General features: G+C 47.1%; 1 protein-coding gene across 2 annotated transcripts in view; it reads left to right on the forward strand.

Moving 5' to 3' along the window:
- LOC130373879 (hyccin 2) overlaps positions 1–10,562 on the forward strand; it is an 89,572-nt gene extending 79,010 nt beyond the window's left edge. For both annotated transcript variants that reach the window (XM_056580526.1, XM_056580527.1), the window contains one exon: positions 4,206–10,562. In XM_056580526.1, coding sequence (XP_056436501.1) covers positions 4,206–4,930 — 725 coding nt within the window. In that variant the 3' untranslated portion in view covers positions 4,931–10,562. The remainder of the gene's footprint in view (positions 1–4,205) is intronic.
- The last annotated feature ends 3,907 nt before the right edge of the window (positions 10,563–14,469 follow it).

Consider the following 14,469-nt stretch of genomic DNA (forward strand, 5'->3'; position numbering starts at 1 on the left):
TTGAGTATACCGATTGGGACATCTTTAAACAGGCTGCCAATGACAACAACCACATAGACCTCAACACCTACACCTCATCAGTATTGGACTACATCACCTTCTGTATGAACAGTGTCACCACACAGAAGTCAATACTAACACTCCCCAACCATAAGCCATGGATGAATGGCGCTGTAACTGGTCTGCTGAAGGCCCGGGATGCAGCTTTCCACTCAGGTGATGCAGAGGCCTACAGAACAGCAAGGTCCATTCTGAGGAAGGGCATCAGGGAAGCAAAGCACCACTACACGAAGCGTATCGAGGAGCATTTCAACAGCTCAGACTCTCAACGCGTGTGGCAGGGCATCAGAACCGTGACCGGCTACAACAGCAGCAGCTCCACACACGCTCAAAGTCCATCCCTCCCTGACGACCTGAACTGCTTTTTTGCCAGGTTTGACCGCACTGACAACAGTGACAACACGCGGGCACAGCAGGAACCCTCACCACCGGTTCTGACTCTGAGCCCCCACGACGTGAGACGGACCCTGCAGCACATCGACCCCAACAAAGCTACTGGACCTGACGGAGTACCAGGGCGGGTTCTGAAGCACTGTGCAGCGGAGCTGACTGCGGTGCTCACGGACCTGTTTAACACCTCCCTGCTGCAGGCCTCCGTCCCCACATGTCTCAAGACAGCCACAATCATCCCTGTCCCAAAACAATCAGCCATCAGGTCCCTCAATGACTATCGGCCTGTGGCGCTGACACCAGTGGTGATGAAGTGCTTTGAACGTCTGGTACTGGGGCACTTGAAGAACAGCATCCCCCCCTCCTTAGACAACCATCAATTTGCCTACAGGGCAAACAGGTCGACGGAGGACGCAGTGTCACTAGCCCTCCACTCTACCCTGACACACCTTGACCAGCGTGACAGTTATGTGCGGATGCTATTCATAGACTATAGCTCCGCCTTCAATACCATCCCCCCCCATAAACTTGCCACCAAGCTGGACCACCTGGGCCTCAACACACACCTGAGCAGCTGGGTCCTGGACTTCCTCACCGGCCGACCACAGACATCGGTGCACCACAGGGTTGTGTGTTGAGCCCCTTCCTCTTCTCCCTCTACACTCTCGACTGTAAACCCACCCACGAGGCCAACACCATGTTTAAATTTGCAGACGACACCATGGTGGTAGGCAGGATCTCAAGCAACAACGAGGCTGCCAACAGGACAGAGGTAGAGAACCTGGTGAGCTGGAGCCGAGAGAACAACCTGATCCTCAACGCAGCAAAAACAAAGGAGATGATCCTGGACTTCAGGAGGAAGACGAAGCCCTTCGTCCATCACCCCATCACCATCGACGGCGAGACAGTGGAGGTTGTGCAGAACATCAGGTACCTCGGGGTCAACATCAGCCACGACCTGACTTGGACCGTCAACACCACCGCGACGGCCAAGAAAGGACTTCAAAGGCTTTACTTCCTGAGGTGCTTGAAGAGGGCATGTCTCCCACAAAAGCTGCTGGTGAGCTTCTACAGGTCAGCCATCAAGTCAGTTTTCACATACTGCATCACCGCATGGTACTCTGGCTGCACCGCAGATAATAGGAAAGCTCTCCAGTGCATCATTAAGACGGCTGAGGAGATCACCGGCACCCAGCTCTCCAGACTGGAGGACATCTACCAGACCCGCTGTACTCGGAGGGTCATGGGCATCCTCAGAGACAGCACAAACCCTGGACACTGCCTCTTCACTCTCATGCCCTCAGGAAGACGATACAGGACAGTGCCCGCCCGCACTACAAGACTGCAAAACAGTTTCTATCATAGAGCTGTGACACTGCTAAACTCCACTCCCACTTTATTGCCACACTGATACTCCCCATCTCATCTCATCTCATACACACATGATTGCACTATTGCACTTCAGGACTTGGACTTTTTAAAACATTTTATTTATATACGTATTTTATTTATATGTGTGTGTGTGTGTGTGTGTGTGTGTGTGTGTGTGTGTGTGTGTGTGTGTGTGTGTGTGTGTGTGTGTGTGTGTGTGTGTGTGTGTGTGTGTGTGTACCGGCAGGTACATACATATATGTAGGTAGGGCGGCAGTAGCTGAGGAGGTAGAGCGGGTTGGCTGGTGACCGGAAGGTTGCTGGTTCGATCCCCGGCTCCTCCGAGTGGGACGCCACACCGAGTGTCGAGGCGTCCCTGAGCGAGACGCCCCACCCTGACTTCTCCGGGCAGAGAGGTGTGGCGTCCCCTGTCTGTATAAGCTATCGAAAGGAATGACGATGGTGACCCATCGTTACTCCCGAGTTGCTCCTGAGGAGACTCGATAAAATGAAAATAAATGAATGATATATGTATATATATGTCAATATATGTATATATATATATATATATATATATATATATATATATATATATATGTGTATATATTTATTTTATTTATAGAACTGTGCAACTGGAGGAGGACTGCTCCAAACAAAATTTCGTTGTCTTGTACAATGACAATAAAGATTATTCTATTCTATTAATAGAGCCATTGGCTGACGTATTTACGTCACCAGCAACAACAAACTCAGGTGGCATACGAGAAAGCTGTTTTCATTAGACAGCTGTCAATTTGGCAGCGGCGCAATGAATGAATAGAGATCGTAAACACATTGGAAGAAAAAAACATTTGCTTTGACAGATGTGTCCGAAATTACTACTCTACAACCTTGTTGATGACCAACATTTAAATAAACATGTACTTGATTAAGCCTTGGATGAACGGGGCTGAATTCAAAGCGTGCATGCACTGGATGCATGCACGCTCCCGCGGCCGGGGATACACTTCTTATAGGGGGTAACTACACTGGCACGACACCGGCTTCCTTCATCTTTTTCGCCAGCTTTTTAAATAAATCGCTGTTTCTCATTTTCCGACGGCGACAACAACACAAATATCATCTCCTTCTACTTCCAGCTCATGGCCCTGGGAAAAAAACTCGAGCATGCGCAGAACACAAATTCTGATTCCAATCCGATTGAATGTATACATTCACGATTAATGCGACTATCAATCGAATAATCAAGGGGTCTTAATGAGAAACCCGATTCGGTCAGACTTCAGCCAGACTAAGGTGTATACATGCATCTTAAAAATCCAATCATAGTCGAATAACCCAATAATTTGGTTTTCTCAAGTGTGTGAAAGGAAGGGGGAAGGAGAAGAGAGATGTTGCTTCAGGCCATCCGCAGACTTTGTTGATGGGCAACAACATAGCATAGTTGGTAGCCTGACTGATAAAGGATTCAGGCTTGGTTCGGATCCAGAACTGAGGGGACAGAAGAGGGAGAGTGAGGTGGAGAAGGAGAGTGAGGGGGAGAGTGAGGTGGGTAGGGGGTGTGAGGTGAAGGGAGAGTGAGGTGGGGAGAGGAGTGAGCTAGGGATGGGGAGAACAAGAGGGAGTGAGCAGGAGAGGTTGGCCTAGTCCTGGCACACTGAGATACAGGGCATGCGTCCTCCACCCTTACGTCACCTGCATGTCTTCTTCTCTGTGTTGTCTGCTCTGACTGCATCTGGCGCCCCCTGGCGGCCTGCCTGTCCCACCGTCGCATGACAGGAGATGTGGAGTTCTTTAACCAAACCCTTTTATCTAACTTTATGTACAATGCAGCTTCATGGAATATTCTCCAGTTTCAGTGTTTGTAGCAATTATTATTATTTACATGTTAACATGGCACATTAAGTCAAATGCTGTCCAGCCTTGTAGCAAAATGCCCCCCAGCAGGTTGTGATTCATTTGAAGCGTTTTTCGCTAACTCAGACAACCTTGACAACCTTGTGTCATGATATATTCCAATGATCTAAAGCTCAAGGTGTTCAGTCATCTCTAGTGGCAATATTGTAGTAATGTATTAATTTGAGGAAATCTAAAACTATTGGCTGTGTATTGGCATGTCTTCATGGTTTTATTATTCAGATTTGATCTCATTATGACATGACCCCGCACGGGTTCACACAAGATGGCGGGTCTGTGGCTCCATGGTCCATGCTTGATGAGACACACTAGCTGTGTTTACCACCTTGTGTGTGTGTGTGTGTGTGTGTGTGTGTGTGTGTGTGTGTGTGTGTGTGTGTGTGTGTGTGTGTGTGTGTGTGTGTGTGTGTGTGTGTGTGTGTGTGTGTGTGTGTGTGTGTGTGTGTGTGTTTCCCTCCTTCAAACAGACGCTGACGGCATGAGCGGGGGCGAAGACTCGTTCAACCTCAATGACCCCGATGAGGGCTTCTCCTCGGGGGCGTCAAACAGCAGCCAGCCCAGCGCCACCAAGCCGGGCGTGGCCGGGGGCGTGGCCGGGCGCGCCAGCAGCCAGAAGGGCGGGGGGCTGGGCGGCGGCGGCAGCAGCATCAAGAAGGCGGTGACGGCCCGTCTGTCTCGGGACAAGGAGCGGGAGAGAGAGAGAGAGAGAGAGAGGGAGAGAGAGGTGGAAAAGCAGCAGAAGGAGGTGGAGAAGCAGCAGCAGAAGGAGGTGGAGAAGCAGCAGCAGAAGGAGGTGGAGAAGCAGCAGAAGGAGGCGTTCCAGCAGCAGCTGAGGCGCCAGTCTCCGCCCGCGGGCATCACGCTGGACACCATCCAGCTGAGCCCCATCAAGAAGCACCTGAGCTACCCGGCCGGCCCTGCCCTGGTCCGCACGGCCAGCACCTCCTCCAGCAAGTCCTTCGACTGCATGAAGCTCAGCCTGAACGGGGCGGGGCAGGCGGGGGAGGGGCCGTCCGGGGGTGGGGCTGGTGGGGCGAAGGCGGGGGGGTCCCGGCGACACTCCACCATCAGCCTGAAGGAGGAGCACCTTGTGCGGCCGGAGGAGAACCAGGACCTCCTGGTCGCCGGGGCGCCCCTCACGCCCCAGTCCCGCTCGCCCAGCTTCAACATGCAGATCATATCCCAGGTGTAACACACACACACACACACACACACACACACACACACACACACACACACACACACACACACACACACACACACACACACACACACACACACACACACACACACACAGACTCTGAGCTACCTGGTCCTGTCGCTTGAGGAATCGAACTGTGTGTTTAAGAGGTGTGTTGGAGAGAGTCTGTCTATGTGTGGATGTTTCTGTGTGTGGTTCTGTTTATATATTTGGGTGTGCCTGGATTGTGTATTTCTGTTTGCTGACAGAAGACATGCCCATCCCCAGGTGAAAGGGTGAACGTTGCCCATGGACACTGGTCAGTCTCCAACTGAAAACCATTCCTCATCTTCCTGCCGTCTGACTGGACGGCTCGCGGGGGTCATGGAGGGAGAGACACACACACACACACACCAGTCCAACATCTGTCATTATCCTCGTCGTGGGCGTGTGTATCACTGGTTTCTTCCCATTGTTCCGACTGGGGGGACAGGAGGCAGGGGTCATCATTCAGATACAGAGAGGAGGAGGAGCAAGCTGGATGATTCTGCTCTTGGTGTCCGAATTTTAAACGTTGCGGACTGAATCGGTGTTGGCCCAAAAGATTCAGCAATAAGGTGTGTGTGGACGTGTGCTCGTTCTCTCCTCCTACTCGCTCATTCCTGGACTCAAGTGCAATCTGTCCCTGTGACATCTTTAAAGTCTTCTGATTTTATGGGTGATTATACGTTTCATTTTCTTTTACCAGTGGCATAAACGCAGACAGATGTCATGTGGGAATTGAAACGATTAGGTCAAATAACTGAAATCCAAAGAACATAGTTCTGGTTGTTTCCTGTTTTTGTTTCAAATTATAACTTTCATTTGTGTAGAGAAACGACTGAAGTTTCTTTTGCTTTTAAGCATAAATGTTTTCTACTTATTTGATTTTTTGCTTTTAGGATGTGAGGTCCTGGTCCGAACAGATCTACACATGTATCTCTCTAGCTATTCTAAGGGAGACTGAGTTCCCTTTACTTTATTTCAAGGGGCAAATTTATCATTTGCTGTAATAAAATGCCTTGGTGGTTCAGGGTGGAAGTACACCGCCCCCTGCTGGCTCTGAACACTGGGTTCAGGGTGGCAGTATACCGACCCTGGTGGCTCTCAACAGTGGGTTCAGGGTGGCTCTGAAAATTGGGTTCAGGGTTGCAGTATACCGCCCCCTGGTGGCTCTGAACAGTGGGTTCACTCCAACGTCCATCCAGTGTTTTGTGCGCCCTGATTGGATGCTCATTGTTTTTGTTCTACCTCATCGTGCAACACATCACCTGCCACTCAGATCAGTGCATTTCTGTCTGAGGTGGGACATGAGTTCAGATTAATCCACCATTAAACAGCCCCTTTATAGAGTAAACTGTAATGACGATGTTCAATAGGTTTGTGGAAAAATTCAGTTCATTTATTTTGTGCCTAGAGTTTTAATTCTGTTTGGATCCACTTAAAATACACAATCTAATAGCACGTCTGTCCTACTTGCTCTATCTTCAACTGTCTGCTTATAGGTGTAGATTTAATTTCTAGTTTAAATTGTGAACGATTACTATTTGTTTTTATTTGGTTATAATACAAGTGCAATTTATTTAGGTTAATTTTGGAGCTCGTTGAAATGCCTCTTCTTGTGCACAGCTTTGTTGTTCTGCTTGAGCGCGGAGCCAGGACGATGGCTGCTAGATTGAGACATGAAGTAGTTTCTCCTGGTCTCCAACAGATGTGCCAATTTACTCATTTACTCCTTAAATCTTTTCATTAGCTGTTCCAATGCGTGACTTATGAGTTTTGGTTTCTGTGCTGTTATGTGTCAGTTTATCTTCTCAATGTGTGAGGGTCACAAACGTCATTCACGGTCCTCAGATCAATATTCGATTCCACCGATCTGGAGGAATTGTTTTCGATGTACAATTTCCTTTTCTCAAAGCAATCATGTTCTCTTGCGGTAGTTTTTATTTTTGGGTGCTAAGAGGAACCTCAGTGAATACAAAGCGCTGGGGTCAGAGGTCACGCAGGATACACTGATACAATCCATGGTCCAGTCCTCTTTAAACAGGCTCATTCTCTACGTAAACAAAAGTCAGCGGGGAAGAGTTACTGGTGTGAAGGGTCACTGCTGCTGCCACTGGGGTCCAGGGGGACAGTGTGCTCGGTGTGTTCATACGTTAGGGTGTGTTTATGCATTTGTGTGTGTGCGTGTGTTAGTGTGTGTTCTTATGTTGGGGTGTGTTTGTATGTAAGGGTGTGTGCGTGCGTGCGTTAGGGTGTGTGTGTGTGTGTGCATGTGTTAGGGTGTGTTTGTTCGTTAGGGTGTTTGTTTGTTAGGGTGTGCGTTAGGGTGTGTGCATGTGTTGGGCTGTTTTTGTGCGTTAGGGTGTGTGTGTGTGTTAGGGTGTGATTGTGCATGTGTTAGGGTGTGAGTGTGCCAGGGTGTGTGCATGTATTAGGGGGTGTGCATTAGGGTGTGTGCATCCATCCGGGTGTGGCTGCATTAGGATGTGTGCGTGCGTTTTTATGTCTGTCTGCGTACGTTAAAGGTTGGGTACGCGATTTGCGAAACGCCAGCAGATTTTGAAAATACACAACTCAAATGGTCCTACCCCCTCTCCTTCAACGCTGACTCTGACTCCACCCATTCCAAGTACCTGGACGCGCAATCATGCACGAGCGCGAACAGAGATGCGCAAGAGCGAGCCAGGCTAGCGTAGGTTTTCGTTTAACAACATGGCACTACATTCAGCTGTAAGTTGCACCCAGTACCGCGGGAAGTAGGGGTGCTGGGGGTGCTGCAACACCCCCTGTCCGAGGCCCTGTCTTATCACAGAAAACGATAATTTCTAAAAACTCCGGCCAAAGTGGAGATTTCTGAAAACGCCGGTTATGTGTTGTCGTGTCAACGGGGAGAAACGGGATTTTAGGTTCTGAAGCGTCATTATGCACCAGGAAATGCTTAACGTCATGTGAGCGCCCGCTGTACCGTATTGGTCCGAATATAAACACAAACCCCATTGTAAGACGACCTATATTTGGAAAAAAGATTTGAAGACCAGATCTTGATTTCATGAATAAATATATTGTATTAATTGAAATAATATACGAAAATAAAAAGGCATAGAATAAAACACTGCATTGCCACTAAACAGTAGTGCAAATAGGCCGTACTGATGTGTACACCAAAGACTTCCTGACACTCCTCTGCCCCGCTGTGTTCGCTCTGGCTGTGGTCGCCCCGAACTGTTTCGGCCCGTGGCAAAGCGAGTCATCCTCGCTGCTGTCCAAAGCATGTTGAGACGCAGCATTTATTTAATGCTCATATGACCTAGTGCTGAAAAAAGGTTATATGAAAAAGTGTGAGGGTAGCGGTGGTGCGCTAAACTTGTTCTGTGAGCAGCTGGATGTGAACACAACGATCGATTTTCAACTGTGCGCGCATGCACTGGTGTAATTGAGCTGCGCTGCAATATATCTTTTTTATCAATGTGACGAGTTGCGAGTCTAGTGCAGGCCGGGTTTTTTTTTCCAGCACCCCCTGCTGAGAATACGTTCTCGCGGCTATGGTTGCACCAGATGTTATAAACATTAAACAGTCACATAAATCATTACTATTTTTAGAAAATGTATGTTTGTTTCATATAATTGTATTGGAAGTCCTGGTTTTCACTAGGGTTGCCGCGGTGTGGACATTTTCACACCGAGTAATACACTCGTCTCAACACCGGTATTACCGAGTATAAACGGTATAAACTTTGAAACTAGGTCAACCGCCACACAAGCATCGGTTTTTAGACCCTTCTCGTCCTTCAGTTGCCGCCAACGTTCGAAAGCAGCGCCTAGGATTATTCTTGATTTCAGTTTTTCTCTTTCAGCGTTTTTATTATCAATTACTCTCTGAAAAAGAGTTTTCCTTCTCTTTGCTGGTGGTGGTGGTGGTGGGGATGGTGGCGTCTTGTCTGCCATGGAAATTGTCTTCTACTGCTAGGTCCAAATGTGGATTAACTAGTTCCAGTAGCTACCGCAGGATAACAACAAACAGGAGCTTGCTCTGGGTCACGAGTACTGCACGAAGGGGTCGCGCGCGGGGGAGGGGGAGTGCAGTACGACCGTTTGATTGACGTACTTACTGTCCAATGCAACTCGGTGGCAATGGAAATGATTGGCTGGAGTTTTTCGAGCCCTGCCCGTTCCACAGATGATTGACTTGTTTAATTTTCATGTCAGTACTTCTAACTCAGTGGCTGTAAGCGGGTTATGATAAGGATTTCAAGTAATTTTGCAAAAATGGCCAAAAAAGCGAATTCCATACCCAACCTTTAAGGCTGCGTGCGTTAGAGTGTGGGTGGGCGTGCATGCGTTAGTTTGTAAGTGTGTGTGCTTGAGACACAAAGGCACGCGCTCCTCCTTTAGAGAGTTAGAAAATAGGAGGGAGAGGGCGATCAAATAATACCCTACATAGCTACATGCTGTGGTACACAAACACCTGCATCCTCAGTGTGTTCACGTGCTCCCCCCCCCCCCGTTCCTGCTGTATTCTGCTGTAATCTGCTGTATTCTGCTGTGTTGTACCCCCTGGTCACCTGTCCCCCCCCCCCCCCCCCCCTGCTCAATACTGTGGTCCAAGACCAGGACGCAACACATCATGGCGGACCAGGCCAGAGGCAGGGTTCCTAGGTGTTTGCTTGTGTTGCCCGCCTGACGCTGGTCGGACGGGGGGGTTTACCGTCCTGCATGTGTTTCTTCAAACGTGTGCTTTTGTTTCGCTATTTGGTATAATGCACTTTAATCCACCGTTCATCCACCTCCTCTGTCCCTCTGATCCATGTGATTAATATATAGATGTGCAGACACCCTCCATGCAGGGCTCAGTCTGAGTAGTACTTCAACACTGCTTTTATTTTCTTTAACAAAGTTTATATAAAGGTTTAGGGTACAGCTGTATATTTTTCTTTCAAATGTTAAAGATATTTAGAGATATATAGATACCATACATATATATATACGTGTGTGTGTGTGTGTGTGTGTGTGTGTGTGTGTGTGTGTGTGTGTGTGTGTGTGTGTGTATATATATATCTATATAGTTCTATATATAGATATATATATATTTATATATGTGTAATGATATATATATGTATGTAGATATGTATGTGTATATATGTATACATATGTGTATATATATGTGTATAGATATAGATATACATAGATATATATGTATTCATATATAAGTGAGGGTCAGTAAGGTCTCAGGATTTCACCGTTTATTGAAGCTATACATGAACCACGTCGGCACCAATCAGATCTATTTTTGGGGGGGTGGGTTTCTGCTGGGCTCCCAGTGATTCTATGCAACACTCACTTGTTCTGCCAGGTTCGTTCAGCGTGGGAGATGAACTGCAGGAAGAAGCTCTCCCCCTCTCCTGCTCGTTAGTTTTCTCACTTTATCCAGTGCACTCTGTCCTTTGTAGCTCCCCAATCCCACGGTGGAGCCTCTCCACCCCCGGTGTGATCTTTGTGTGTCATTCTGTACAACCATCCTGCATGTGGCTGTAATTAGAAGACGCCACCACTAGGGAGCGTCGTTTGAAACGGGCCTCGGTGGTGAGTGACGGGAGGGGGGAGGGGGAGGGTGTGAGGGTAACACAGGTCCATGTCGGTCACTCTGATATCAGAGACTTGATGGAATGAGAAAAAAAAAGGTTTATTAAAAGATGAGTAGAGCACCATGTACTGTTGTCTGTTGTATAAATAGAAAGAATGACATATTTTAAATCTTGTAAATAACAAATGTACAAAAGAGATTAAAATCGAAAGGTATAAAAAAACGAATAAAAACGCAGAGCAGTCTGAAGATGAAAGAGACTAAATAATCGGTATATTGTTGAATAAATATTGTGCCGTATGGGAGTCAAGTGTCTGTGTTGATTTTTTCATGTGATTCAGACGAGCCATGCACTACTGCAAAGTACACATCACGACTTAGAACACTTTATTACATCCATGTTAACTACAGAATCTAACGCAGCCTCAGCATGCAACCAGCGTTGAAGGTGAGGCACTAGCCAGTGCTTTGAGACGCCTCAGACCCATGGACCTATTGCTGACCGCTGGGACATCACTGCAGTCCATCCACCATCACTCCCTCCTTCCTCCCGGCGTGGGGGAGACTGGAACCAGACAATGGCGCCTCATGAAGGGGATTGCAGAGGAGTCCTGTTTCGGTCTTATTGACCTGAATCAGATTCCACATGTACTGTGAGCGGGAATGTTAAGTAGGGTATCATTGTGTGACCATTATCATTTGAGCTACTTTCCATTCTATCTTTATCGTCATGGAAGGAATCTCCGCTGGCTATTGCCCCGGGACCAGTGGCGTGCACAGGTAGACCCAAGGCGGTGCTATAGCACCTGTCCTTTGCCCCCTGGCCCAATCAAGTGCCCTTTTGAAAAAAATAAAATAATCAGAATTATTTTTTATTTTTTTAAACAGTGCATGTGGCCCATGCCGACATTATCATCTATAAAGGCTTGACAATTAAAAACGTGTGATAATAATGCCCCAAAATATATGCCCCCCCCCCCTTCCTCGCACACACCTCTCTTCCTTTGTCAACGTGAACGCGCAGAGCGGACACAAACGGTTGCAGCAGCAGTTCACAGCTGCTGCCCACACACACCTACTCCCCTGCCCTGCCCAACCAGCGATGTAACACATAAATTAATTGAGTCTAGAATGTATTGTTTGCACCCTAAGCCTCCTTTCTGGATACTGTGACTGAGGAGCTAAACAGGAGATTCAACACTGGAAGTCCCACTGCTAGAATCATTCAGTCCTTCCACCCCTTAACGGTACATGCCAACTGGGTAAGCACGCCAAACTCAGAAGCCAAGGAAGCTGTCCGCATCCTCTGTGATCTCTATGGAGAAGACGAGGACCAGCTGAAGACAGAACTAAAGGTGTTCCACTCCAGCTTTCCTGCAAAGGACCTCAAATAAATATTTGCCATACTGAGGGAAAACAGTGGCCAGCTCTGTGGAGAGATCATTTTCAAAAATGAAAATGATCAAAACTAAACTAAGAAGTCTGTGTGGAGAAGAACGGCTCTCTGACCTTCTCCTGCTTGCTATAGAAAAATATATCAAGATCAATCTTAGTGAGGTCATCAACATCTTTAAAGACACGGCACCGAGGAGGTTGCTGCTTTAGAAAGTGGTAAAAAAAATTATCTCACACTGCTATAATATGGCAGCCGGCAGTTCCACATGCTGCATGTTTCATTCCCATGTGTTCTAATGTGATTTTGTGTATGCTGCCTTTAGCTCGAGACCCTCGGCTCCACCCCTTCAGCTCCACCTCTAGACTGTGCACACCGGGAGTCCTGCCGCTGTCTGCTGTTGCCTGCTGTCGCCTGCTGCCCGGTATCCCTGTCCCGTCAACTGTTTAGCAGCTTTCTAGTCTTAGTTTTGTGTTGAGCCAGGAAGCCTGCCATTATGTTTGTTCCCACTTTTCTCCTGGTTCTGTGTTGCTAGGGAGGATTAGAACATGTACTTTTCTTTAATTTAGAATGTTGTCTTTTGTTTCTAGTCAGGGGTAGGCTACGTTTTGTTTGTTGTTTTTGCCCGTGGATCTCCCTGAAGACAAGCGCTTGAGTTTGGCAATAAACACCCTTAACTTGGACTACATGACTCCTACTGTTTTTGACATGGTACTATGTTACTCCCCTTACCCCTAGCCCACTTAGGGGACGTAACACGGCACAAAGTGCCCTTATTTTTCACTGAGCACCTGCCCCCCAAAATGTCTGTGCACGCCACTGCCTGGGACCATTCAGAACGCTAATATTGGGTTTCCTGTGTGACCTCAGAGCGTGTAAACAGGAACGTCTGAACCGTAACACCGCCACAGAATGAGACCAGTTCTAAAATAAAGGAGATTATCTATAATCTAAGGCTGGAAGAAAACATTTTGGTTTGGATATAATGTTGAGTGTTTCGGTGGTATGTAAGCTAACAGAAGAATGTTCATTTTATATTAATACTAGGTTCACCAATCTTCATGGAGACGACTCTAAAAACAATATATATTGCTTTTCTTGGTCTTGTTTTCCCATTTGTCGGTGGACTGGTGCGGATAAAGGCAGTTGAATTGTTCGACTAAAACAATGATCTGGTACACATTAGTTCCCTTGATTACCCTTTTAAAGAGTTAAATAGTTAGGACAGAAAACAGAATCTTCAAAAAGTGTTTTGCTGTGAACCAATAAATCAGAACAGGGCTGAGGCTGAACAAATCAGAACAGAACTGAGACTGAATGATATTGCATGTGTGTATATCTATATCTATGTGTATGTCTATCTCATTCAGCTGCAGTCCTGTTCTGACTTTGAAAACAATGCATTTGTTTTCTGAGCATTCCAGCTGAGGTGATTCATTAATCCCATAACCATCTCCATGGAGAAACAGGATCCCTCGATGTATCGTCTCACGAGACGTCGTCTAGGCAACCGGAGCAGCGACGCCCAGTGTTAGTGTCGGGCAACGAGGTGCACGTTGGCTCACAACAGACCCTGGTCCTTCGTTGGAGGTTCAGCGGCCACGTAGTCGCCACCGCTGGGCCGGGGAGGAGATGTCTGGAGGGCGGTTCACATGGTAAAGGTTGAACGCTTTCTAGGATTTGCTCTCTGTGATGTTTAGAAGTGTTTGTTTGTTTGCCAGATGTTTGTTCAATGGTTAAAGGTTTTTATGAATACTTTTCTCCTTTTAAGATCTGAGAAGTAACAAATAATGGGACTAATTAGGATCAGAATGATTGGAACTGAAAGTGGTAGAAGCTTCCCAATGTTAGTGGCTGGTGAGCCAACCTGTGAATAAAGAGCCTCTCTTGGTGCATCTCGGTACAGTGAACAGAGTAAAGGGCTTCCACAGGAGGAACTGGATGCCTGCTTACAGTGCTGGGTTACAGTGATGCTGGATTGGAAACTATTATAGTCTGGTATGGTTGTTGAGGAAAGCTATTATCTTGTTCACCACAATTCAATCATGGAGGGAAGGTCATAGTCATAGTGCTGAATGGCTTTGTTCAGCTCATCTCCTGAATGGGCTCTGATGGACCCCTGAGCTCAGGTCCCTGGCCCTTGACTGGAGCACTTCAAAAACAATGGAGTGAAAGGGTGCACATTTTAAGGTGTGACTCCTACTGTACTTTTTGGAAGTTTTGAAAACATTGCACAGAAATGTATTGAGTAGCATTGGGTCGCATTTGCACTATACTTAAGGTACAACATGTAAAACGTTGACTTAACTAAATCGCAAAATTACTGTGATGTGTCATTCTAATGAAACAAGTCAAAATACCATCTCCTCCGACATCAGTGCTGCTGCCAGTGTGTTTTCCTTTGACCTTTGACCTCTGTCCCAGGTCGGAAACCTTTGTTATTGTTTTTCATGTGTTGTGACTCTCAGAGTACCCCGGGCCGGGGTTGCCAGATATGAATTAAATTGTCTGTGTAATTCGTAAACAATATCATTC

The sequence above is a fragment of the Gadus chalcogrammus genome, chromosome 20, assembly GCF_026213295.1.
Source record: "Gadus chalcogrammus isolate NIFS_2021 chromosome 20, NIFS_Gcha_1.0, whole genome shotgun sequence".
NCBI classification, from domain to species: Eukaryota; Metazoa; Chordata; class Actinopteri; order Gadiformes; family Gadidae; genus Gadus; species Gadus chalcogrammus.